The following is a 27,093-nucleotide window of genomic DNA, read 5'->3' as shown; positions in this document are numbered from 1 at the left end:
GCGCATCTGACGGCGGGCATGGACTTCCAGACCCCGGGCCACCAGAAGACAGTGACCACGGATGCCTCCCTGGAAGGGTGGGGAGCGCACACCGAAAATCTGCATGCGAGAGGCCTTTGGCTTCCGACAGAGAAGTCCCTCCATATCAACGTCCTGGAGCTCCGTGCAGTGTTTTGGGCCCTCAGGTCCTTTCTTCCGTCCCTCAAGGGCAAGGTGGTGAGGATCTTCACCGACAACACCACCACCATGTTCTACATCAGGAAGCAGGGCGGTACCAGATCCCCAGCCCTGTCCAAGGAGGCGCAGGATCTGTGGCATTGGGCCGTCGCCCAAGGGATGTTTCTGGTGCCGTTTCATCTGGCAGGAATAAAAAACACCATCACCGACTCGCTCAGCAGAGAGCTGCGCTCGTGCCACGAGTGGGAACTACGACATGATCTAGTGGACTGCCTCTTCCGACGGTGGGGCACACCCCAGATCGATCTGTTCGCGACTGCGACGAACTCCAAGTGCCGGAGGTTCGCCAGCAGGTTTCCCCAGCCGAGGAGCATGGCCGATGCTTTCTCGTTCCCCTGGGAGGGCCTGTTTCTAGACGCGTTCCCTCCATTGCCATTGCTGATCCGGCTCATCAACCAGCTCAAGAGGTCACGGTGCAGGATGATCCTCGTCGCACCTGCGTGGCCGAGGCAGCTATGGTTCCCGGACCTTCTGGACTTGTCAGCGTCCCCGTCAATCAAGCTGCCAGCGGACGCGGATCTTCTCTCCAGGGAAGGAGGCGCCATCCTCCATCACGATCCGAAGTCGCTGAACTTGCAGGCCTGGCTCCTGCAGCGTTAGAGTTTGGAGGTTACGACATACCGGCCGACTGCAGAGAGGTTCTTGCAAAGGCCATGGCGTCCTCAACTCTTAAATGCTACGGACACAAATGGAAGCGGTTCTCGGTCTGGTGCCACGCACAGAAGATTAGCCCTCTATGGATTACGGCTCCTCAAGTACTGCTGTACCTACTGACGCTGGCCAAGGCTGGACTGGTGCACGCTTCCATCAAGATTCATCTTGCTGCGCTCTCCCGATACACCAGAACCACGGGACGGACGTCTTTGTGGTCTCATCGTCTGGTGAAAGAATTCATGAAGGGACTGTTCAGATCGTTCCCGCCGGTGAAGGCTCCGGCCCCGGCGTGGGAGCTCAACGTGGTGCTGACCAAGCTCATGGGACCTCCGTTCGAGCCTCTGCACTCAGCTCCGTTGAAGTTCTTGTCGTGGAAAACAGGGTTTCTTGTGGCCATCACCACCGCACGACGGGTGGGAGAGATCCAGGCCCTTTCCTGCAAGCCCCCGTACTTGACTTTTCATGACACGAGGGTAGTGCTCAGGATGCACCCCTCCTTCATGCCCAAGGTGCCGTCGGACTTCCAACTCAACGAACCCTTGGTGTTGCTTGTTTTCTTCCCGTCGCCTTCGTCGCCGGCTGAAAGGACTTTGCACTCGCTGGATGTGGCTAGAGCGCTGAAGTTCTACTTGGACCGCATGAAGAGTTTTCGGAAGATGTCAACTTTTTGTGAACTTTGGACCTGTCAATCAGGGGAAGGCTCTCTCAAGGGCTTCCATTTCCAGATGGCTCTCTGGCTGTATCATGTACTGTCATCGGTTAGCAAACCGACCGCTGCCCGGCCGTCCGAGAGCCCATTCCACCAGAGCGATCGCAGCTACCACGGCAATCCTATCTGGTGTGCCCCTGCTGGACATCTGCAGGGCTGCTACGTGGAGGTCGACGCACACCTTCACGAAATTCTACTGCGTCGACCGGGATTCCAGGGAGGAGTCCAGGGTCGGCCAAGCAGTGCTGCGCAACCTGTTCGCCTAAGGTGAGCCTGGTGAGAAGGTAAGAGATGCTTAATGTTGAGTTGTTGTATTGCTTAATGTTGAGCCTGTTGCCACCTCCCGTGGTTGTGCATGTGTGTACTGCTATGTATTCTTTCATTCATGAGCATGTGAATCCATGCCAGACCCCATGCTGGAGAAGGAACAAGTTACTTACCTGTAACTGTTGTTCTCCAGCATGGGTCTGGCATGGATTCACATGCGAACCCTCCCGCCTACCCCTCTGCGGCTCTTCACTTGGTCATACTGCCACTTCACGTGCTACCAAATCTGAGGATGGCTGCCAGAGGCGGGGCTTAGGGAGATGGCAGTCATTGGCTGTTGTCAGTATGACGCAGAGATCAGTGATTGGTTACTGGTACGAAAGACCGATCAGAAACGAAACTGATACTGATTTTTCTTTACCGAGAATTCCCAGCCTGACGACGGGGAATATTCATGAGCATGTGAATCCATGCCAGACCCATGCTGGAGAACAACAGTTACAGGTAAGTAACTTGTTCCTTACTTCAAAGGGATGTGCAGCATTTGGATGGATGGATGGATGGATGGATGGATGGATGGATGGATGGATGGATGGATGGATGGATGGGAGGAAGAGGTGCAGTGCATGGCAGGGTGTAAGAAAGACAGAAAACCATAGTTTACCACTCAATGGGCCCATGTTGCAGAGGCTCACTGGGAAATCTCTAGAGGTCCTTGTAGGCCAGTTCGCTGCTGATGCTGTCATGTGTTGTGAACTCAGCCATCATTAAAATATGAAATGGTCCTTTGTACTGTTGCTAATGTGGCCTATACTGAAAAATGCTCAATATGTTAAGACATTTTCTTGAGGGGAGAACGCCCTAAATCTCCCCACCACCCTTGCTGGAGTCCGAGCTTCTGCAGTTTTTTTCTTATGTAAAGATAGTAGTTGGTCAATCCATTCATGTTACAACAAATGTACAGAATAAATGAGGGATATGGCTTGTATTGTTGTGCTCTGAAATTCTTTGAAACGTATTTGTATTTTGCAGCCACTGCTGGCTTGTCCACAGTCAATCGTGTCTGAACAGGCGCCCCTTCAAAAACAGGACTCTATTGCAGGGTAAGTCTTGACATTCATTGTATTGGCCCGCCGACCGAGTAGGGGGTGTAAGCACTAATGACCCAAGGGTATTTTGAGCGTGTGATGTATGTGTTAATGTAGTATTGAGTGACATTAATTTACCCCTAAGGATGCTGTGTTTCTTAATGGCAATGACATAGGTTTGTTAGATGTGTGAGACCATATAAGTTGTTTCTAGAGGTAGAGCTGGGAACGATGTTTCTGAGCATGCCTAGTAATAGATAATTTGTGTAGCACATTCCAAACTGGGGCACATTTGTATTGCATGTGTGAAACCTTTGAATGGAATTGCTTGTATAGGACCATTGATTTCCTCAAAGAGACCAGGGATCCATCAGCCGGTGAATAGCTCTTGGAATATATCCAATAAATCCGCCACCAAGCCCTAGAGTTGAACGGCTCTTCTAACCTTTTACAGATCACAGATTACTCAGTCCTAAAATTAAAAGCTTTTTGAAATGTATGCAAAGCCTTTGTTAACCCCACTGCCACCTTTGTTAGAACATTGAACGCACAACCAGTTGTTTGCATGGTGATCAAATTAACCTATATGTCTGGCTTGTGTGCCCTCAGTGCTCAGGAATCTACAATTGCAAAGGACAGCAGCAATGGGTATGACCCCTTCATAGGAAACGGAAAGCTTGAGAAGCTGAGACTAAGGCGATCATCCTGTGCCCGGCCTGACAAAGGAAACCGTTTTCAGCTCACTGTCCTGCAGGTTTGTGCCTTTTAGGAGTTGTATGCCATTAGATTTGTCTGATCTGATAAATCTTTCCGAACCTTTCGGAGCTGGGCATCTGAGCGCATTTATAAAAGCCAGTGAATCAAGACGGGGAGAGGGCGGGGAAGGACAGGGTGGGCAATAGGCAGGCATTGTCTTCCGAGCTAGTTTGAAACTGAGGTCTACTTTTTTTTGGTGATGTTTGGCTGTGCTGCAGCCAGATACCACGGTAGGTTATCTTTCCTATAGATAAAGTTCACATTTTTACTTACTAGATTTCTGAAGCTGCCTTGTACGTATTTGTATGTAGTCATTATTATCTATCTTTGTTCCTTGACTTCAGTAAATATCTTGTTTTATTGTGTGATAGCTACATGTTCTTTCACCTACACGCGTTTCAAGTTAAAAACTATGTATCTGGGTGTTTTGAGTTCTCTCGAACACTTGAGTCTGTAGGTTCTTTCAAGATTTTAACTTTTTTTCACAGATTAGCTTTTGTCACAGATGTCACAAAAATCATTCCAAATAGTGGAGGCAGTTCAAGGCTTTTATTGGAATGTTATTAAGCCCTGTAGCCGTCTTTCTCTCTCGTCTACAAGCACCTCCTTCCTTGCTACAAGTGCTTAGCCCCAGGTTGGTATATAGTGATTGTTTCCCCCTTAGTATACAGAGTGCTAAATGGAGTGGGATGTTGACCTAAAGGCCTTTGGCCGTCGCAGTAAACTCTGAGGCTTCCTAACTTTCTCTACTCTAAACTGTTAAAGGTCTAACTGTATTCGGAATTTACACCTTTTCAGACACTCTGCTTGATTCGGTCCACTTCTTTTGTGCTGACCCTCTCCTCTCCTCCTGTCCAATCTCCTTCTCTTCTCCCTGCACTCCACCTACCCCTCCTCCCTCCACTTCCTCTCCCTCTGACGTCTCTCACTCATTCTGAGTCTTTCCTCCACCTTGAGATGTTTCTACCTCCTCTTTGTCGTTAATGCTTCCTCCTACTGCACTATTGCCCCTCCTTCACACATCTCCTTACTACTCTTCCCTCCTACTCTACACCTCTCCAACTAATACTACTCTCTCCAAACCACCACTACTCCCTCCGGTATAACTTTCATTCATTGCCAGTCCTTTTTTTGGTGGGTTTTTTCCCGATTATTTCTTTTAAGAAGGGTATATAAGAGGTTTGGGGGTAGGGCGATAGCCTAAAACAAATGGGGGAAGGCAGTTTTGGGGTAACCCCCCAAAAAACGTGGACATTTTCTTTTTTTCGAAACAAAATAGTCTGGGGGAAAAAAACGCATAAGGAAAAGAACTGGCAATGAAGGAACATGGAACCATCCCTCCACACTACAACTACTCAAACACCCTCCTTCCACTCAGTACTATACACTTCACAGTCACTCGTTACATTAACTCTTCTAAACACTTGCCACACTAACACACAAATTCGCACTGCAGTCCCACTTTTGCTCACTAGCCAGTAGCCAAGAACTCACCTTCTCCAGAAATTGTCTTGAAACTTCGCTGCTCCTTCCTCCTGCTGGTCTCATAGTCTTCCTCCTCGGACCTAATCGGAATAACCCACAGTCCCTGCTTCGTCTACCCCACCCCCCTCTGGGTTGGCTCTCTGTCTCTGTCTTCCCCACCCAAGACTGGTTATATTGCAGCCAAGATTGCAAATAGGGGTCTTAGTCACTTATTTAGCACAGGCCCCACGGCACAACGGCAACCGTGGATGAATGCTTCAGGTTGTGTCTGAGGCTTTGTTCCATGTGCCCCAATGGTAAGTCTTGTGTGGTGGAGCAAGTTTGTATCGCCTATGTTAGTCCCTGGCTGTCTGCGGTGGGTGGCAGAAGCAGTGTGCGCTTAATGGTTTCCCAACAATGTTACTCATCAATTCATGCTATTTCTATAGCACACAATTTAACAAGATGTTTATTTGAACCAAGGAACAAAGCCTTGGTGTTTTTAATGACATTAAAGCGCAACTTCACAAATCCAGAACTTGCAATAATGAGATTTTAGAGGCATTTGCAAAAGGAGTTTTGTTACAAATTAATAATGATTAAATGTATAATATAGACTTCTTGTGCTAAAGAAACTATTCAAAAGCTTTTTTTTCACGATATTCTGTTTTTATTTTAGAATGGGATCACTGCATTTTTAAAAGCGGGTGATCTGAATGTTGCAACTGTAAAAGGTTGACTTTTAAAAGTTCTGCATCTGTTCCTTGGGTACTGGCAGGGTGAGTGCATGCAGATGTGTTTCCCCAGATTAAGTGACATTTTAGTGACACTCATTCCTCCCTTATGATACCTGATTTTTATTTTTTTATTTTTACATTTTTAAGTTGGTGCATCTTCGTGCCCAGTGGAGCTCGGCAGCTGCTTGTAAATGCATTATTGTAGCAGTATTCTTGCTTACCAAAAACACAATTATTTTTACAGTAATTATTTTTTTTTAATTATGGCAATATCAATAAATGTTATACAGGGTAACAGAAAAAGGGATTTGTGAAATAAATGTAAAGCAACTTATTATAAGGAATTGTTCCTTTGTTAGAATCTTAAACCCCCCCCCCACTGTTTCTTACTCTTCCTCTCATCTCCCCCTCTGTTTATTTTGACATTTGATAAAAAAACTTTTTTTAAGTTTGATTTGCAAAAGTATGTTTTTTCTTTTTCATTTATTAGCGTTTTGTCTTGCATTTAAACCTTTCACTCATATTATAGCAAAGATTAACAATTTAAAGTACATGTAATACGTTATTTCAATTCAGAAATCACTAAATTCATATTCGAACCTCCATATAACAAATACATTTTTAAAAATGTTATCTAAAAACACCAACACAACAGTAACGTAGCACATACTGTGGTCAGCCCTCATTCATTGAATCACATAATTAACTTCAAGTCTGCATGAAGCATCTAAAACGCTGCTTATACATATTCAGCTTGCATCTTCCGCCTAAAGGGGTAAACAAAAATGGTTAATATGGTAGATCGATTCTTTTTTAAAAAACGGACCATGGCAAGCGTGGTACCCATCCCATGTCCATCCCCTGTACACTTTGTATGTTTTACATTTTGAGCTGTTGCTTGGGTTTGAGGCAGAGGTGCCATAGAAGAGATGGGCGGGTATAGAAAGGTGCAGGGGAAATATTCACATTTGAGTGACTTTTTAATTTAAAAAAATGAATACATATAAGCAATTTAACTGAAATAATTGAAAATATACTGCATTTCAAACACACAAGATATATTGACCCACTTGAGTGACATTTGCATGTTGACTGCTGAAAGCCTTCGGTCCCCGGGTCCGCGGTCTCGCGAGGATAGCTCAGGGGCAACGTGCTCGCCTTAGAAGCAAGACGACATGGAACACCACAGGTTCGATCCCCGGCTCCGCGCTAAGAAACCTACGGGTATTCAGCGTGTTATAAATAACCTATCCTATCAAAGCTGAAAAATGCGAACACTTGCATGCATCTTTTCTGGCAGTGTTTCTTGAGTGATTAATTTCTGTTTACACTCGAGATCATATATTTTTATGGTAAATGTTCTGCATTGCACTGCATTTGTGTTCTTGCACTCAAGTCAACAGTTCATGATTTGGTACTTTGTGACTAGGTCTCAACCTGTGGGGACAACATGGTGGAGTGCCAGCTCGAGACACACAACAACAAAATGGTTACCTTCAAGTTTGATGCAGATGGTGATGCCCCAGAAGATATAGCAGATTATATGGTATGTATTCTATGCTTAAACAATTATTTATCGACTATACAATTTATTAGCTCATTGTTTGCTATGATCAGTGTTATGTTATGGAATTTTAATAAGATTCTCACTCTTAATTATTTCAGCTGTAGTGCGTTCATTTACACTGTTTTGCTTAGGACCTCCATGAACATTCATAAATACTGTATATATGAATGTCCTTCTACAAGACACAAGAAACACGTGTGTATGAGCGCAATACAAATAAAAATATCATATCAGGATCTGGGCCCTCCTGCTGCTTTTGGTCTTTTTTTCCTGAAAATGACAATTTACCTTCAAAAGGCACATTGTTGCTGTGGAAAAAAGTCTTACCTCCTCACTTCCAACAGGCAAAAAAAAGAGTAATATATAGGCTGCCTTATTAAAAGAAGAAAGTTGTTACTGTAAGGCTTCAACACTGCTTTCATTTTCCCCACTTCCTTTTTTCGGTGTGCCTGTTGTGTTTGTGCAACTGTCTCGCTTTGACAAATGCTCATTGTTTGTGTTATGAGCCTGGTCTTTCTTTGGGCACACTGTCGTTGTTGCACTTGCTCTGGCTCAGTCTCTGTTGCTCTAGATGATATCGAAGTTTCCTCTTAAGTTCTGAAGGGAACTTTTCTGTGGGGGAGGATGAGTAGGAAAAGAAGCAATGGCAAGGTTTTGTTTAATATATACAAAAAATAATCCCAAACCACATTTGGAATAGTTTGTCCTAAGGGTTACCTGGTCATAAAGAATGTCTATCTCACTTTCTCTGCTGACTGATGTAATGGCCACTAGAAAAGCCTCTGCACAAAGCCAATGCAGCAAGTCCAATTTGGGCATGAGTTTTAAAGTATGTTCCATTACCCAGCTAACACAATATGTATTTTCCATGTGGGGGACAGAGCTACAAACCAGACCCGGTCTCTCGGGCCATCTCTAATGCTTTAGCAAGGAATAGTTATTTTGTGCAAGAATCGCAAGCTCTTCCTCCTTTCCGCTGTGATGGATTTGTCTCAATATTTAAGTATAAAAGGATCTCTGCTTCAATTTTCTTTGTAAAGTACTCCTTGGCATCCCAGAAAAAGCACATATTTGGGTCCAAAACGTATACAAAGAAGACATGTTGGAGGCTACAAAACTGGATCAACACCCCTTCCCACCCTAAAATATAGCGTTGTTACTAGCCCTGGCCATTGCAGTCATCTGACAGCAGAGATACATTTTTGGTTAAAACCGAATGCTCTCAAAGATCTAAACTGATAAGGTAAAGGCTTTCTGGTGCTTGTTAATCTGCTTAGAATCACATGCTGTGCATATAGTCCGACATCCAGTGGTCACCGCAGAGTATTGCATCTTGTCTTTTGAGAATCAAAAGGGGACGTTGACATGGGCGTGCCTGTAACACTATCCCTAACGTGACATATAGTGTACCCAAAATCCCTCGCGCGTCAAGGTCCCTCAGATTGTTTTTTTCTGCCCAGCATACTGGTCGCCTTATGAGAGCTCGTCCAGAGAAATTGCTATAGTTGTTTTCGACCTTTGGTCGTATATATATTATTAGAGTTATAAATATTACCCTACCGTCCCTTCCATCGACTGCTGTTTCCTGGTCTCCACCGAAGACAGTTTCACTGATCTTCGACGGACAGGGTCGGCGCTGCGACAACGTGGCCGGGCTTCTGGCCGGCCTACACAGTAAAGGAGATTGTGGTCGGGGTGGACATTTCCCTTTCTGAGAATGCCTTTCCCTTTCCTCTCTTTGTTCCCTGGGTCTCTTCGTCACTTTCTATTTCCTCAGCTATGGAGAGGACTCCATTTAGGGTTTGTCCTTCTTGTAAGGCCAAATTCCCTTGGAAGGATAAACACTGTAAATGTAATCAGTGTTTGCCCCTTAATCACGAGACGGTTTGTGCGGCTTGCAAGCTCATGTGCCTGGAAATTTTGAAGGAGCGCTGTGTTAAGCGGTGGGCGGTCTCCCGAATTTCGCAGGCCGAGTCTAGCACTCCCGCTGCCACAACCGCCTATTGTGACGAGGGGCTGAGTGATGAACAAGCTTCCGATTCGGAGGCAATTGACCTCTCGGCGGAGCACCCTCGATCTGCGTCGTCTTTCCCCGGCCCCGTTAGGCAAGACTCTGGTCCTGCTATGGGGAATGTACACCCCGGCAAGACTCGGGTCCTGCTATGGGGAATGTACACCCCGGCAACAGACGCACATGTTTTATACACTAAAAACACAACCCCAGGGACGTCTTTGATGAAACAGTTGAAACGATCCGTAGCACCAACGGACACACCGATAACTTAGAAGCGTCTTGTGACTGGGCCCTCTGAATCAAAGGGCACTGCCCCCAAAATTCGGGAGGCCGTTGTGACGCATCGTAAGAAAGCGTCTACGGCCAAAAAGGCCCCGGTTCTGCCGAAAATAGTCGCAAAAAAACTTCAGAACTTCCCGATGTGGAGGTGATTACCGAAAGCATCTGCAGGATCATTTTGGCGGATTCTCAGAAGCAACGGTCCATAGGATTCATCGAAACCCAAGATCAAGCACAACGATTCGTCAAAATCCAAAGATAAGCTGAAGGAGTTACTGGAACCTATGGAAAGGCCTACAGACAAACAAAGGGACACGTGCCAACTGTCGGAACACCGAAAATACTTTTCGGAAGCTCCTGAAGGGATTTCTTTGACGTTGAAGAAGAAATCTCAACGTTTGCAGACAGATCTACTAGAACAGCCCTTTCCACCCATGGACCACTCTGGTTCATCTGTTTGGACTAGAGAAAAACTTGAAGGATGCATGGACAGGGTAGAGAGATTTGTGGAACTCTGAGGTCCACATCAAAGAGATCTAGGGAAGAAAATCCCCCTCTCCCTGTGAAAGCTTCAGAGGGTCTTTGACCCTACTCAAGAGGAAGAGGAATATACTTATGACCTCACTGGGGAGGAGGCTCAAGATGAAGATCCTTTTGTCGACTCTGAGGAGGTTCATTTGGATCCCACTGAGGTTTGGGGAGTATACCCAGACCACATTGATCCTCGCCCTTGGCAGTCAGCTACTCCAACACCGGAACCTGATGCCTTGTGCTTGATCTGCCCTCCAACCACCACCACTCGAAAGGCCTCCCCGGTTGATGATCAAATGGCTTTCAACGGCATATTGAGGAAAGCAGCGTTCCAGAAGCTAATTTTGTGGAGGACATTTTAAAAGAAAAACCACCTACCAGCCAAGCCATTCCTCTCCTAAATTCAGTCAAGAAGCGATTGGCCCCTTCTTTATTAATACCTGCACTTACTAGAGCAATGAATCTGAGGGTAGAACAACTTTTTCGACCCTCCCCCTCTAACCCCTCTACATCAGGGGTCATCCTACTCCAGATTCACTGGTTGTGATAACTACCAGGAAAAGAGCAGGGGTTCCCCTATCTACTGGGAAGGTATCATGGAAATCAGAAAACGATGAAAATATGTCTTCCGTGTATTTGACACGTAGTGAGGAATATTTGAGCTTCCCACCAATCGGACCCTCTGGACGTCTTAATTATACTTACAGAAGGACAAATTGATTGAAATATGGATCCCACGGAGCACCAGGCTGAAAAGAAGGAAAAAACGCACTTGTAAATGACAATATTGAACAATAGTGCAAAATAAGGAATATCCACACCCTTTCTAACCTGTACTGAAAGATTGACTTGATTCAAACATTGTGGAACAGAGAGCCAGGAAGTGTTGAATCTAAAGAATCAAAACAAGGTATCAGAAATGTCATATAATCTGACTATGCTAAACATAAGAAGTAGGAGTGGATCTTACCCGTGAATCCGAAGACCAGAATCAAGACAGATGAAGAAACATGTAAACCAATACGGAGGGTGAAGACTGCGGTGATCCAAAGGCAGTATAAGTGTAAGTGAACAATAATCGAGAGTCTCCCTCGGAGCTTGCGTTTCCTCAGATAAAAAAGAAAAGCTGCTCCCTCGGTGCTCGCGTTCTAGGAGAAGGACCGAAGATGTGAAGAAATGCTCCCTCCTAGGAAGAAAAATGTCCAGGTGCTATCAGAGTTCAGGAACAGCAGGAAACCAGGAACAAAAACGTCCTTGTCATAACAAGAACCCAAGAGCAGGTAAGTCACAAGCTAGGGAAAAGACAAAGGCAGGTTGTGAAAGGTTCAAAAAACCAGTAAGACAGCAGAAACCAGGCAACAAGTTAGACAAGGGCAGAACGTAAGCAAAATCCAAAGGCAACGGCAAAAGTTCGGCAACAAAAGATTTCAAGACAACAAGGCATACTGGGAAAGTTCAGAAACGCAGTTTCCCAGTGGAACGGCGCGTATAAGGACCAGATCACGTGACACTTCTGATCCGACCCAAGCGTAACGGATGCCACTGTTTCCATGGGAACTGCCATCTGTCCATCAGCCGGCCACTACGAAGGGTTTTGTTTAAAGGAAAAGTATGCTTATTAGCAGGATAGCGAAAACGGCCTAATCTCATTCTGCTACCCAATTTTCCTGCACAAGAGGAAGTCCATTTCCTTTGGCCAAACCATGAACAAGGAGTGACAAGGAGTGTAAGAGACTTTACGCTCTGGGGGAAAAGGATCACTGCTGTGGCGGGGGCGGCTTACAACTTTGTTGGCCAGCTATGCTGATGCGTGATGGGGCAAACTGAAGGAGGGTCTTCAAGAAGTCCCTGAACCGCTGGAGGCCCGTCTGCTCTCAACAGTGGCAGAAGTCAGACAAGTTAACCAAAGTATGCAAAGAAATTCTTTAAATGCAGCAGAGCCGGCTGGAAGGACTTTGGCTCAGGGTACCCTCTTGAAAATACAAGCATGGCTAAGGAACTATGGTTTCAAGCCAGAAACACGAGCTTCACTGATAAATAAACCAGTGGAGGAAGCTAATTTATTTGGAAAGGCAGTGCATGAAGCCTTCGAAACTGCAAAGGAGCATGACACCTTTAAGACTCTGGATCAGATCACCCAGAGACCTTGACAAAGAAGGGGGAGCGGGAATAGACGTTACTTTCGTGGCCAACGTTTCCCTCAAAATCAGTATAGCTCGGGAAATAACTGGTCCTCTCCCCAAGGAACCAGCAGCTACACCACCCCTTATCCCATAAGTGGGCAACAACGCGGTAAAGGAAGGGGCCGGAATTCTACCCCTCGATGCTCCCTGGCCCCAGGCCAGAGATTACCTGCATTTCCGGGTCCCCTCCCATGCATACCTGGTCAGGGGCCGGCTAACATCATTTCTTCAAGCATGGGAGGGAATAACTACAGACCAGTGGGTACTAAAGACCGTTGCCCACGGGTACTGTATAGAATTCTGCCGGACCCCCCCAATTAAGACGCCTGACGGCAGAACATCTGCGCATCCTGCCACAAGAAGTCGAAACCCTGCTGGAAAAGGGCGCCATAGAGGTCGTACCTCTTCTAAAGGTAAACAAGGGTATTTATTCAGTGTACTTCCTTGTACCCCAAAAGGATCTCACCATGCGCCCAGCAAACAAATTAGTCAAGCACCAAAAGTTTGGCATGGTCACTCTACAGGAAGTAATTCCCCTGCTCACACAGGGACATTACATGGCAACATTGGACATGAAAGATGCATACTTTCAAATTTCAATGTTGCCAGCGCACAGAAAATACCTCAGATTCATGATACAAGACGAGCACTATCAGTTCAAAGTACTACCCTTCGGCATAGCCTCTGCACAAAGGGTATTTACAAAGGTACCTGCAGTGGCAGCAGCACACCTGCACAGGCAATCCATTCCAGTGTATCCTTACCTCGACGACTGGCTCATGACAGGGTACTCCTATGAGACATGCCTGTCAAATACCCAAAGAACTTTAGATCTTTTATTCAGTCTGGGATTCTCCATCAACGAGAAGAAATCCAGCCTAGACTCTAGTCAGGTCAAGCAGTTCCTAGGGGCTCGAAATCAAACCAAGGACGGCCTCGTCTTCACCTCTAACGCGAGGGTTCAAAACATGCTGTTTCAAATCCCTCAATATGTAGCCAGTCGAGAGGTAATAGTACTCAAAGCTATGCGACTGTTAGGAATGATGGCGTCATGCATTTATGTGGTTCCTCTTGCGCGCTTGCGTCCCAATTCAGGGGTGACTCAGCAGCTAGTTGCATCAGGCCAGTGGACAATGGGACGATCTAGTGGTTTGTCACGCCAGCCCTCATTCTCTCACTACGGTGGTGGTCGAGGGAGAACCTCTTGAAGGGGAAATCCTTCCCCACCCCCGCATTGGAGGTCACTCTAACTACAGACTCATCTACCACAGGCTGGGGAGCTCACCTGCTTCATCAGACAGCGCACAGAGTTTGGTCGTCAGACATAGTTGGAACTGTTAGCAGTATTCAAAGCATTAAAAGCTTTCCAGACACGACTGCAGGGAAAGATGGTCCTGATCCTCACAGACAGCACTACGGCCATGTACTATCTGAACAAGCAAGGGGACACTCACTCTCCAGGGCTGTCCAAACTGTCCCAGAACATTTGGAAGTGCGCTCTCAAACACATGTTCCAGGGGAAGTAAATCTTCTGGCAGACATACTCAGCAGAGATTTCCCACTACCCATGGAGTACGAATGGCAATTACACGAAGACATCGTCTCCAACGTTTTGGCAGAATGGGGCTTCCCAGAGATTGATTTGTTCTCAACTCGGAAGAACGCTCCATGCCAAGATTACACCTCCAGCTACCCCCAGAAACGTTCCAAGGGGAACGGACTTTGGATAACATGGTCAGGGGAATTTGTTTACGCTTCCCCACGTTCCCCTCCCACCCCGCTCGACTCCCCTACTCAACAAGATAGTGCAAAAGATGCACCACGAACCAGTCACAATGATATTGGTGGCCCCCATGTGGGCCCGCCAACCCTGGTTCGCTCATCTTATGGTGATGTCTCCCCATCTCCTCCAATGAAACTGCCTTGCCCGTACAACATGTTGTTGCAAGAGAAAGGAAACGCACTTCACCCATGCCTGCAAACACTGAATTTAGCGGCCTGGCTCATAAGGTCATAGAGTTCGGGCACCAGCAACTCCCTCAAAGATGTATGGACATACTCAGAGAGGGAAGGAAAACTAAAACACGATATTGCTATTCCAGTAAGTGGAAGCGTTTTGTCATTTGGTGCAACTCTTAAGAGCATCAACCCCATTGACTGCTCTCCTACACATCGGTTTGTACCCGACTCATTTACTTGTCTCAGGCCTTGTCTTTAACTCTCTAAAAGTTCACTTAGCTGCTCTTTCAGCCTACACTACATCACAACAAAAGGTGTTGTGGTGGAAGATACCAGTTATTAAGGCTTTCATAGAAGGAGTAATAAGAATTGACCCTCCCATTTCTAACCCAGCTCCCGGATGGGACCTAAACGTAGTGTTGACAAGACTTATGGGTTCTCTGTTCGGACCCATGCATAAAGCAAGTCTCAAAGATCTCACCTACAAAACTGCTTTTTTAATAGCCATTACTTCCATTAGGAGAGTCGTGAACTACAAGTGCTGAGTTCTAGACCCCTTTGTTACAGTCCACTGAGATGCAGTGGTTCTGCGCACTCACCCTAGCTTTGCACCTAAATTCATTTCGAAGTTCCATGTGAACCAATCCTTCGAACTACCAACGTTCTTTCCGAACCCCTCAAACATTGGAGAAAGAAGCCTGCACACACTGGATGTACGCAGAGCAGTCATGTTTTACATGGAAAGAACTAGACCACTAAGAAAAACAAATCAGTTTTTCGTTTGTGGCATCAGGTAGCGAAGGAGACCCGGTCTCCAAAACTACTATCTCTAAGTGGATTGTCAAATGCATCACACTGTTACACTCTTGTTAAGAGAGAACTGCCCTTTAGAGCGCATTCTACTCGAGGCACTGGGGCTTCCATAGCATTCATTGCAAATGTTCCCCTAGAGTCCATTTGCAAAGCGGCAACCTGGAATTCTGTACACACCTTTACAAAACACTGTTGCCTAGACACTTATTCTAGGTTTGATTCGCAAGTTGGACAAGCAGTACTAAGACATCTTTTCACTACTGGTACTTCTCACAACCCACCTCCAACTCCGGGTACTGCTCGCTAGTCTATGCCCAGCATGTCATTCTTAGTAGACTAACAAGCATCAGAAGACATGCATTATCTACTGTAAAAGCATTTCTGATGATTGTGTCTGCTTAGATTCACATGCGCCCCCCCCTCCCTGCTCTGATGGAAGGAACATAGACGTCTTACAACTTTCTCTTTTCTGTACTCACTCACGATAGTCATAGGATTTTGGGTACACTACACGTCACGTTAGGGATAGTGTTACAGGCACGCCCATGTCGTCGTCGCCTTTCGATTCTCGAAAGACATACTCTGCGGTGACCACTGGATGTCGGACTATATGCACAGCCTGTGAATCTAAGCAGATACAATCATCAGAAATGCTTTTACGGTAAATAATGCATGCCATTTGTTGCTAGCCCTTTCCTAACTTTACCACCAGAATATAATTATAATTTAGTCAGTATTGATCTAAAGATTCTCTCCTGCACATATTTATTTTTTATAATTCTCCTTTAAAAGCTCATCCAAACGCTGAAGACTTATTATTCTGGAGTACTTAAATATTGTTTTGAACTACTATTCCTACATGATTGACCATTAGAACGAATGGCTGCTTTATTATTTCAGAATCCAGAGGATTATAATACTCTGTTAATGTGTCCTTCTACCACCATCCCTCCATCCTCCTCTAGTCCCCTGACGAATGTTCAGGAAGGATTGGGGTGCTTGTCTGTTGTGTAAAGTGGCCTCAGAACTTAATTTGTTGCTCATTCATGTTTGCAGCATTCCACCCTACTTAGGGAAACCTTTCTTGTTGAACATCTTTCAATTTGCTCTTTGCATATAGTTGAAAAGGTCTCCATGAATCTTCTTAATTAAATTCTTCCTGTTTGAGGGATCATGATCTCTATTTGAGGCACCAGTAAGGAATGACAGAACTCTGGTATAGAGCTTGAGTGGAAAGGCAGGATGAATACCACCAGGTTCTCTCCCATGCTAGGCTGAAAAAGAACAACATTTAGAAAGTGCTTACAAAAGATAACCTCTTCCCCCTCCCCGGGCCTCCATCTCTTATCTTGAAGTATGGAATGAGACTCCACTGAACCTAATACCTATTCCAGCTTCCTAGTAGACAAGCCCATGGGTCAGGATACCACCCGACGAAGGTTGATCAACAGATGCATCAAGAATTACTACTAACCCTGGGCGGCATGAGGATACAATGCTCCCCTGAAACAAGTTTGAAGAGTCAGAAAAGGCCCAGCACAGTCAGAGAGCACGAAAAGGACATGTGGGCCTGTCAGGTTGGCACAAAGGTGCAAACTAGGGAGGTAGTCAAGAGAACAGCATATCCAAATGATGCGCTCTAGAAATTCAGTGAAAAAAAGGAGGAATTGACGAACTCGGACAGGCCAAGACTCCCGAAGAGTGGAATGCAAGATAAGAGAATTCATCATCAGTCAATTTCCATGATAACAGCATGAGCCAGGTCCAGATTGTGAGTATGAGCCAAAGCCAAGAGGTTAACTACAAGATGCTCCAAGCTTTAAAAAAACAAAACACAGGAGACATACCTACAACACCAAATCCAGAGCGATCCAGAGCACGCCAAAAAGTAAATGGAAAACCAGGGTCAGAGACCAGGATATTCAAAACGAGAATAATGCTACTTACTTCTGCAGGATACACATTGAGATGCACTGTATTGGGCTTGCTGTAGCATTTAATCCATGGGAATCGTGGTCTTCAGAGCTGCACGTGTCCCAATTGGCTGAACACTGCAACTTTGTGATGAAATGACATTCAGGTAGTCACTGCCTCGTTCGAAGTGTAGTCGGGAGGCAACACCGCTGCTCATGGAAACCACTGTCCGTTGTAACACCGTTGGAGGGGCTTTCCGTACACGCAAACCCCTACATAAAGAGTTTGCCCAAAGAAGCATAAGAAGCTATGGGTAAATGGGAATATGCACAATAGCCTGTTCTATTTGTCGAGAGGAGACTGAGGGGAGGAAGCATGACAGTTGTTCATAGGAACAAAAATGTATGGTGTGGGGGAGGTAGGTGTGGCACTGTGCTTCTTTGATGTGGTTTGGGTCGGGGGTAAGGCTGATGGGCGTAATACTAATGTTAGATAACATGAAAATATAGTATTATAAAAGCGATAGATCCTCTTAGTCTTTGAGAAAGTAATTATTGTTCAATAATGTTTTTGAGGATTCACAGACCAGCAATACACTGAGAACATAGCAATTGAGGCAGTTTTTGCACCACCCTCTGGTGAGGATATTAAAAAAAAAATAACTCTAGGTGGAAGGCTGTTAGGGAGAATTCTCTATTAAGGCTAATTTCCCAAACCTAGTGAGTCCCCAAGCAGCTTTGCTGTATTTTTGGGGTTTGTTTTTTTCTCCTGCTAAGAGTGAAACTCTCTTCCTCCCACTCTTAGTCATGATTTGAGGTATGTCTTTGACTTTGTATGTGCTTATGGGCTATGTTTTTTTTTTTCTCCATAGGGTATCATCTGTTTTTGTGTATGTGTTACACAGCACCCTCAGTGCAGTAACACAGGGGTGTCATAGTGACCCCCAAACATAGACTCCATACCCAGGGACAGGCTACTGTCTCCCAGGGCATGTAAAGTCACCATTGACTTTACTTTACTAGTCCAAAATTGTGAACAGAACCAGTACAAACCATCATATTGTGGAAGTACTGGAAGGGGTTAATTCGATTGCCCCTGGGTCTGTTTTCAAGGGGGCACTGTCCAGTCCCCCCTTGTTGAGTTTCTGGCTGGTGGCAGTGGTTACCACGCAAAATATTCCACCGGAATATTCCCAATGGGATTTTCCCATTGATTTTAAACGCACCACTTTTTGGTGCAATGTTAAAGATACCGCTGGTTTATTTATTTAATATTAAATCAACGGTTGGGTCTTTTTGCCAGATCTCTTTTCTAAAATGGCGTTCGTGTCCTCTGTAACTCTAACCAAGGTCGAGTCCTTTGTTCCACTTTTTGGCGGGCTTCTCCACAGAAGCCCTCCAAATGGTGCCACTCTGTCTGGGTTCCACAGGATATGTGGGGAGGGGAATTGGCACCCTGGACTCAAGTCGCACTCTATTCTGATTGGCCCACCGGCTCACCACTTAGCATGTGTGAGTGACAGCTAGGCTGTTCAATATGGGTTTTTCTGCATAAAAGCATAGCCTTTGGAACTGGAACTTCAGAAGTCACCACAGTACCTAAGAATCCGAAGAGGGAAGAAGCTGAGCCATCTGCAACGACGACACCACTGGTGGAGCCCTGCTGCAACAAACTCACCACTTTCCCAACGACCAGAGAAGATCTTCTGCTGGACGAGTCTTCTTTCTCTGAGCTGGTGGGACCAACCAGTTTGCCCTTTTCACCTTCCAAAGACTTCTCTTGGTCGAATCGCCCGTGCTAAGCACCCCGGCGGCCGGATAGCCAAGCTTCAACACTTTGACCGCGAATAAAAGGAACGCACCTTTTATCGACTAACTCTGCGGCTGGTTTCATCCCTGTGCAGTGCATCGACTCCACGTTTCCTCCTCGATGAGATCCTCTCTTCCCCTGGTCGAAACAACAAACTGCAACCACTGCTAGGAACAACTGCCACCGCTGGAGCTTCCTCTCTCTTTAAGGTGCTGTGTTCTGTCTGGCCTCCCTTTCTTCGGTTTGCCCAAGGTGACCCTTAAATCCTTGGCTTCCCAACTGGGTTGGCCCCAGACCTTCTAACTTTACCTTCTTGAATCGCCCCAACCTCTTTTGAACATTCTGCAAAGACTTTTAGTGCATTTTAAACCATGTGATCCTGGGCACATTTCGCTTTGCTCCATTTAAAGCGGGCCTGGCCTATGAACTTTGGCTCTACAGTGTATACTGCCTTTATTCCCTTGCTGAGAACTCCTAAAAGTGTTGGGACCTGTTTTATTTCTTTTCTCTCCCTTTAATTTAACTATTGGAGTGCCATCTAGGTTACGCGCTCACATCTGTTTTAACTTGCTTTTGATTTAGAGTGCTAGTATATTGCCTAAAGTGTGTTTTAAATAAATATATACTTTGTATACAAAGCTCTGGTCAGTGTTTGTTTGCTCTACTGTGTTTTTAGCCCTATTGTGTATACTCTATATACTGCCCTACTCTCCTTGAGAGAAGTCTGACTGCTCAGCCACAGCTACCAGGTAAATCTGGGTGGTGCAGGCTGCTACCATTTGGGTTTGCTGCTTACTCCTGTAGTCTTAATCTTTTTGCAGTGTTCACCAAGGGAACTGCACAGGATTCTGCCTAACAAAGGCTAAAACACCTGACAAGAAAGGGAAACCATACCGCTCTCAAAAGGCAGTAGTGTGCAGAGAAGCGGCAAGGTTTAAAGCCTGGGTAGGGGTTATAGGTAGACACAGAGCTACAATTTGTCCACCCACATAAATCCAGAAAATTCATCACACGGATTGTTGACAATGTACACTAAAAAGTCAGACATATAAAGCCATCAGTTCAGAAAAGTATCTTGAAAGATAATGCACAGTACGAAAAAGATACCAATCATGCTTAAAAACGGTAATGCCCATACAAGGACTCTCCTAGCCCAAATTTCTATATATGGGTCCTTTGCAAGGGTACAGCACCCATCATAAAATAACATGAGATGAGGAGAACCAGGATATCATACACTCTAACAAGTAGGTAAGTACCTAGCATCCTGCTGTGAAAGACCCTAGGTCTGGTGGCCAGCACCTAACACACATAGGGTTATTACATGGTATGCGGTAACCATGGCGCTATTAGCGCCATGGTTGCCGCCAGTATTTTACCGTGTCCGCCTTGGTGGATTTCGGAATTACCGCCCTACCCCAAGGTGAGCGGGGGGTGGTAATTCCCCATTCACCAAGGTACTTCCCCATTCCCATTTTTGCCCCCATAGGGCTCAACGGGAATGGGGAAGGAGCTAATTACGGTACCGCAAATTGCGGTACTGTAATTTGCACCAAAGTCCCTTTGCGGGCTCGTTCCTTAACGGCTGGTAAAACCAGCCGTTGAGGTTGGGTCCCGCAAAGGGACCTCGTAGTAAGGCGATAAGGGTTTACTGGTACCCGTGCCCTTACGGGTACCAGTAAACCCTTACCGCATTCCGTGTAATGAGGCCCATAGTAGGGTTTGGGATTAAAAGGGAAACGCACTTTTCCCCTGAAGTAGAAATGTATTTACAATCCCTAGGCCTAAAATCGAATTTAAATTATTGTTGAGCTAATGGAGCCTTGTAACAGTATTAACTCCAAGTTGCCCCGAACAACTGGGAGTCCATCACAGTCTAAGGTTGTCCTTCACTGTCTAAGCTCTGTCCTGTACATGACAGCGATCAGAAACTAGACCAAGACCCAATGTCATCTTGTTTGTTTTTTAGTCAAATGTGTACAGGATGCCTTTTAAAAAAAGTTTTCAAAATAACCTAAGGCATATTGCATCAGAAACCTATATCGAATCCTTCCTGCGATTATATAAACAAAGGGGAATGTAAGATTGATTGATTTAGAGGAGCCTGTCAACTACATGAAAGAATAAAGGCTGGTTCTACTTGTTCCAGCCTCTTTCTAGGAGGCCATGAGCAATTAAAACTGGTCTGTTGTTGGTGACTTCAATAGTTCCAGCCCTTACTCGAAATACTTGTTGAAGGCTTTCGAGGTCCCATACTCCACGATTAACCAATGTCTACACCAGGCTTCTCATTGTGGCATGTTGATTGCTTCCTTGGTCCCAAAGGCCATTCCTCACTCTCGTAGACTGGGCCTCCGATGTTTGAAGTTATGTAATGTGAACATAGCAGTGCTGTCCTGTCATTCCCTTTCTAGAGTCTCAGGGCTGGATGTCACCCTTTCCTCTCTGCATCTATTATAACCTCCCCCATTTACAGTGTAGCAGCACTGTCTCTTACCTCCTCAAGCCTTCTGCTTGCTTTCGACTGACTGGGTCTGCCAGAGTCTTCCTAGACTGGTTAGCTGGTCTCATGTCTCCCCAGTCCTCTTGTTTTAGTAGTCCTACTTTTCCAACTCCCACAGAATCGTTTTCCTCTCCCTTCTTGTTACTCTTGTTCCAATTTCCAATTCCTCTCTACCACCTTCGTCCTTTTGGGGACATCATCTCCTTTTTTGCAAGTATCTCCCTCTCACCTTCACCCCTTTAGGCACAACTGTCTCTAGATTGCTCTGCCAACTTTGACCACAATTCTTTTTTCTCTGGGTGGCTTCTGCTCCCCCGCCCCCCTCCAGCCCTTTGGTGAGGCCATCACCCCACTCCCAACTCTTTTGGGAATGCTTGCACCCTAACCTTCAAAACTAGGGGTAAACCTACAACCCCAACTTCTAAATCTTGGACACTGCTGCATCCCAACTTCAAAATGCTGGGGACACCCTTGCCCCCCAAATTCATAAACGCTGTGCAGTTTCTGCCCCCCGTTTGCCAAATCTCCCCATGTTCCCCTACCCTTGCATTGGACTGGCCTTTGGGAGTCTTCTCTCCAGCTAACTCCTTTTTCCGTTACCCTCTCTCCAGTAGCTCCTCCTCCTGATGTAGATACTGGGTTTATATACTTCAGTCCCTCCTCCCCCCTGTTAGAGATACTAGACATGGTTCTTTTCCTTTTGTAAAGGTTTCCCTGGATTGTGTCCGTCTAGTGGCAGCCTTGGCTCTCCCAATGCTTTTCCAAAACACTGTATAGGAATATAAAATGATGGTTTGGGGGTTTCCTCTGTGCGTGCCACCTGACTCCGAGCTAGGACTCGGTGAGGTGATTTTGGGATCTCCCTTGTACCTCACCTGGTAGCATCATTATCTAGCTTGGTGCATTGCCTGCCCCTTTTGACTACCCTCCTGACAGTCCCCAAAGTTGGGCAGTGGACTTGATACAGTTCCTTCATTCATTCAGCAAGATTAACTGCCCACTAATTAATGATAAGCTGTTGTATTTGAATCCCACTATTGCATTTTACCGAAAGCGCTGATACATGTCAGCTGTTGCCATGGGCTGAGTGCACGTCTGAGGTTGAACAGGTACATTGTTACTTAACTTGCATTTCTAGCAGACTTTTAAAGAACTTGCAAGGTCTGCCCCCATCACTACCTCCCCTCCCCACACCACTCTCTAACCCCATTCTTCGGCAAATGTCTTCTGTTAGGAAAGTTTTCTTTTTTCAGCTTTCCCTTCATTGACATCAATGGACCCCTTCCCGCGGCCCAATTTGTTTGCTTTTGTGTGATTCCCATCCGGACTTTTGAAGGTATGTAAAACATTTTTACTTTCCTTTCCTTGCTTAGCTCATCTGTTTTGGAGACAATGGTCCGCCCCAAAGACTACCAGTGCAGGAGGGATTCAGTCTCCCTTTGCAGATTACTTGTTATTTTTCAGGGAATTACAGCAGTTACTTTGTATCCATATTTTATTTTTGTAACATTTGTTACTTTCACAATGTGTCCAAGACAATTTGGTGGTAGCAGGTATTTTTCTACTGTTTTATGTATTTCATGCATGTAATTTTTCATTTTAGTGCGTTTACACTCCTGTCCTGACTTTTTGGTGATCCGTAAAGCCTTCTGCTTTACTTCCCTTATACTTTTGCTCATTCTGATGGGGACAAAGATTAGTCCATAAGACCATCAGTACTGATCGACTATGGGACTGATTCACAGACGTATTTTATAACGGCGCAATCCCATTGAAAAACACACTGTTAATCAGGGCCTATGTCTCGCTTTGTGATTTTGTGTTTCTCCAAATGCACACGTCACCTTAAAGTGTGATTAGGATACTTTGTATTCTTTTAACTTTTTTTATAATGGCCTGTTGGTTACTTTTACAATGTGGCAGCAGATGTTTTTCTACCGTGCCTTATATTTTTTAATTGTGCACTATAACATTTACAGCAAAAGGCTGCAAAAGATGGTTAACACCCTAAGATGGTCGGTGCCACAAGGTTTTCCCTTGGACATATTGTTCTTTGGCCGCCTTCCTGCCTTCTCAGATCACAAAATGCTGTATATGGAATACCCTTTCCCAGGGAAAGCTGCTGCTTTTGCAGGCAAATGGACAGTTTGTGTGTGATTTCAGTTCTGGGGATCTTTCCTGTTGGTGGGTCTGGGAGAGCTTCCAATCCAGATCTTTGATAAAAGGAGGACTCTTGCAGCCATTCAAATCACTGTTGGAACTACGTCCTCTACGAAGAAGAGCAGCACGTTTACCCAAAGATGTCCCCTGCAACTGACCAACTGCAGTGAAGCCCTGCTCCACTGCCTGATCTCAAGACCCTGGTTGGTGCTTTGAGCACTTGACCGATGGGAACAACCAAACTCGACCGGTGCTCCTTGATCCATTCCTTCTGAGCCGTCAGAAGTGTCTCTGGACTAACTAGTGAACTGACAAGCTCTCTGCTGGGCTACCTTGCTGTAGCCCTTGCTGTTCTGAGTGCATCCTGGTAACCTGGAAGATCTTCAACTTTTACAACAAAACACCTGCTTCTCCATTTTTCAGACTTGCATCAATGGAAGCCATGCAGGACCTACTCCTTTGTTCATCCGTGTTATGTTATGTTAATTGCGCTTATAACGCGCCAAAGCCCGCAGGCATCCAGGCGCCGAAAGATAGAAGTAAGAAGGAAACAGAGCTGGAGTTAATCTATTTAAACAGGATTGTCTTCAACTGTTTACCGAAGGCAAGATGATTCTCTATCTTGCGCATCTGTGGTGAGAGGGAGTTCCAGGCTTGAGCACCTAGGACATAAAAGGCCCGTCCTAAACCACGAGATCTTTTTACCCGAGGCAGAACTAACAGAGAGCCATCCGAGGATCGTAAGCTTCTCCTCGGTTAGTAAATGTTGATCTTCTCCTTCAAATATAAAGGAGCGTTTCCAAAAATACACTTATGGCATGTAATGAGCATTTTAAATTGGATACGGGCAGCCACTGGGAGCCAATGAAGTTGTCTTCTTGCCGCACTAGTGGGTTCTGAACTTTTCATCTGAAAAATAATTGACAGCTGCATTTTGTGTCTTCTGCAGCTGTTGGATATCAGCCTTATTAGCTCCCCCCAACAGTGCGTTGCAATAGTCCACACGAGGTAATATTACTGCTCTTACAAGTTTTATGCGGTTTTCTACCGATATTAATGGGGCTACTTGTCTAAGTACCTTTAGAGTGTAGTTGGTGTTGGTAGAAATGGCTGTAACATGTGCCTCACTATCAAGACTTTCATCCATATAGGTACCTAAAGTCTTGACTTTCGTCACAATTTTAATTTGAGCACCTTCTATCGTAAAACATTTGTAGTCTTGGCTTAGTTTGGATTGAGCGTGCTGGGAGCCGAAGAGCATCAGCTTGGTTTTGGCAGCGTTCAGGCAAAGCCAATTGGTTGACATCCATTGTTTTACAACATCATATGCTTCGGCTACCGTTTGTTGGTCAGCCTCCTAGTCCCCAATTATGTTCAATACCAGCTGGAAATCATCTGCATAATTACAGAAAAGGATCCCCAGAGATTCCAACTCGACACATGAAGGAATAATGTAAATATTGAACAGGGGGGGAAAGACATGCCCCTTGGGGAACTCCACATGTTATGGTCTGTGGCTCGGAGGCACAATCACCCCAATGGACACGAGACTGACAACCCTCCAAGAAGGATCTAAGCCAGGAGATGGCATTTTTAGAGAGTCCACCTACCAACACCATTCTATTGTGCAGAATTTTATGATCCAGCAAGCCTAAATCTGCCGACAGATCTAATAGCATCAGCAGCCCCCACTGGCTGTGTTACAGTTTACCTAACCTGTATGTTTGGAGCTCCAGTAATGCGGTCTCCATTCAATGAAAGCTTCGGAAACCTGATTGCTTCAGGTGCAGTATGCCAGAGTTGAGTATGTGGGATTGTAGCTGCGCAGTCGCTGCCTTATCAATAGGTTTAAGAAAGAATAACGTGTTTGTGATAGGTCTTAAATTGGCCGCAGCCAGCGGATCCAAACCTGTTTTTTTTATCAAGGGGGTGACAGCCACATTTTTAATAGTGAGGAATAGAACCTGTACGAAAAGAGGACCTAACAAACCGACAAAGAAAAGGAGCAAAGTTCTCGATGTTCCAATATATGTTTTGAGGGGGAAATTTCCCCTGGACAGTTTGTAGGGTACATATCTTTCAGTAGCGTCAGCATTTCGACTAAGTTTGGTTCTATAAAGTTAAAGTTACCTGGTGTATTAGTGGGATTGGCTATTTTAGATGTTTCAGGTGTTGGTGAGGGATTTAACAAAGGAGAAATTAATATTTCCTGTTCGATTTTCTTTTGCGCCTTCAGCAGTTTGTCTGCAAAAGCCTTCTGAACTGTACTAGAGTCATCTATGGTTGGTTTAATAGAAGGATTGCAGACAATGGGTCGCCTGTCTCCACCTGACCATGCCGTCTTCGGGTTGCAATCTTCTTTGCATCCTACTGGTTTCCTGACGCCGTCTACTCAGCAGAAGTAATCTTTTCATGATTTGGGTGCCCAGATGATGCACACACTAACCAAAACTAAATACTCTACTTGAAAGTGACCTCTGCACCCACGCCCCTGGGCCTTCCTCGACAGGACCGAGCACAGAAACATGTGTCCCCAGCGGATTCTGGAACCTCAACAGTGGTTACTAGAGAAATATGAATGGTGGGTGGGGTAAGTTAACCTACCTTTTCCTTTCCCCATCCCTTCTCTGTAGGCATAAAGTCCTACCCCTAAACTACTCTTTCTTCACTTTGTTCAGTGGAGGCCTGGTCGAGAATCCCTTCCAAGGCCTAACCTAGTGACTGGGATTCAGTAGGTTTACTTATCTGAAATGTACGTACCTTTATGACTTTGTGATCATAACCCCTGGTGTTGCCCAATTCTCTCAATAAACATACTTGTGAAATATAGCTTTGGAACTGGTGACTTTAAGGCACAAGGCCACAAACCCTCTTACGGTTGGACTCATGAAATGTCAGGTGAGCTATTTTGTGGTTATTCCAAGTGTCTATACTGAATTACATGCATACAAGTACGGATCTATGTTGCACTGATTATTGAAGTTTATGCTTCTCCAAATGGTGAAAATATATATTTTAGGCTTTTGCATCTGCTTAGATCACATGCTATGCATAGGCCGATATCTATTGGTAGCAGTGGACTATTACATTTTGTTTTCGAAACTCAAACAGACGTCGACACGGCGTGCCAGTAATACTATCCCTAGTGTGACGCCTACTGTACCCATGGTTCTTCACGCGTCAAAGTCCTTCGTTTTTCTCCGCCATCGTAGTCGGGCGCATATTGTGGAGTTCCATCTGGCTGACATTACTTTATAAATAATTAAACATAGTATTTCTTTGTCCTTTCGACAACCGTTTACCGCAAGATCTCTGGCAACTGCTTAAAGGACAAGGCCATCTGTCGAAGACAGCGACTCCCATCTGACTCTCAATGGACCTTTGCCTACGGCCTTCCTCGGCCCTGCAGAGTAGGGAGAGTGAGGGGAGGTTCATATTTTAGTTTCACT

At 45.4% G+C, this 27,093-nt stretch overlaps 1 protein-coding gene across 6 annotated transcripts in view; it reads left to right on the top strand.

Annotated features, from left to right (window-relative positions):
• Positions 1-27,093, top strand: part of WNK3 (WNK lysine deficient protein kinase 3) — a 2,095,067-nt gene that overhangs the window by 1,167,214 nt on the left and 900,760 nt on the right. For all 6 annotated transcript variants that reach the window (XM_069645314.1, XM_069645316.1, XM_069645315.1 and 3 more), the window contains exons 11-13: positions 2,900-2,970; positions 3,565-3,709; positions 7,342-7,458. In XM_069645314.1, coding sequence (XP_069501415.1) covers positions 2,900-2,970; positions 3,565-3,709; positions 7,342-7,458 — 333 coding nt within the window. The remainder of the gene's footprint in view (positions 1-2,899; positions 2,971-3,564; positions 3,710-7,341; positions 7,459-27,093) is intronic.

Source organism: Ambystoma mexicanum, chromosome 2p (genome assembly GCF_040938575.1).
Source record: "Ambystoma mexicanum isolate Mex_15411 chromosome 2p, UKY_AmexF1_1, whole genome shotgun sequence".
Taxonomy (NCBI): domain Eukaryota; kingdom Metazoa; phylum Chordata; class Amphibia; order Caudata; family Ambystomatidae; genus Ambystoma; species Ambystoma mexicanum.
This window is presented reverse-complemented; position numbering and strand designations above follow the sequence as displayed.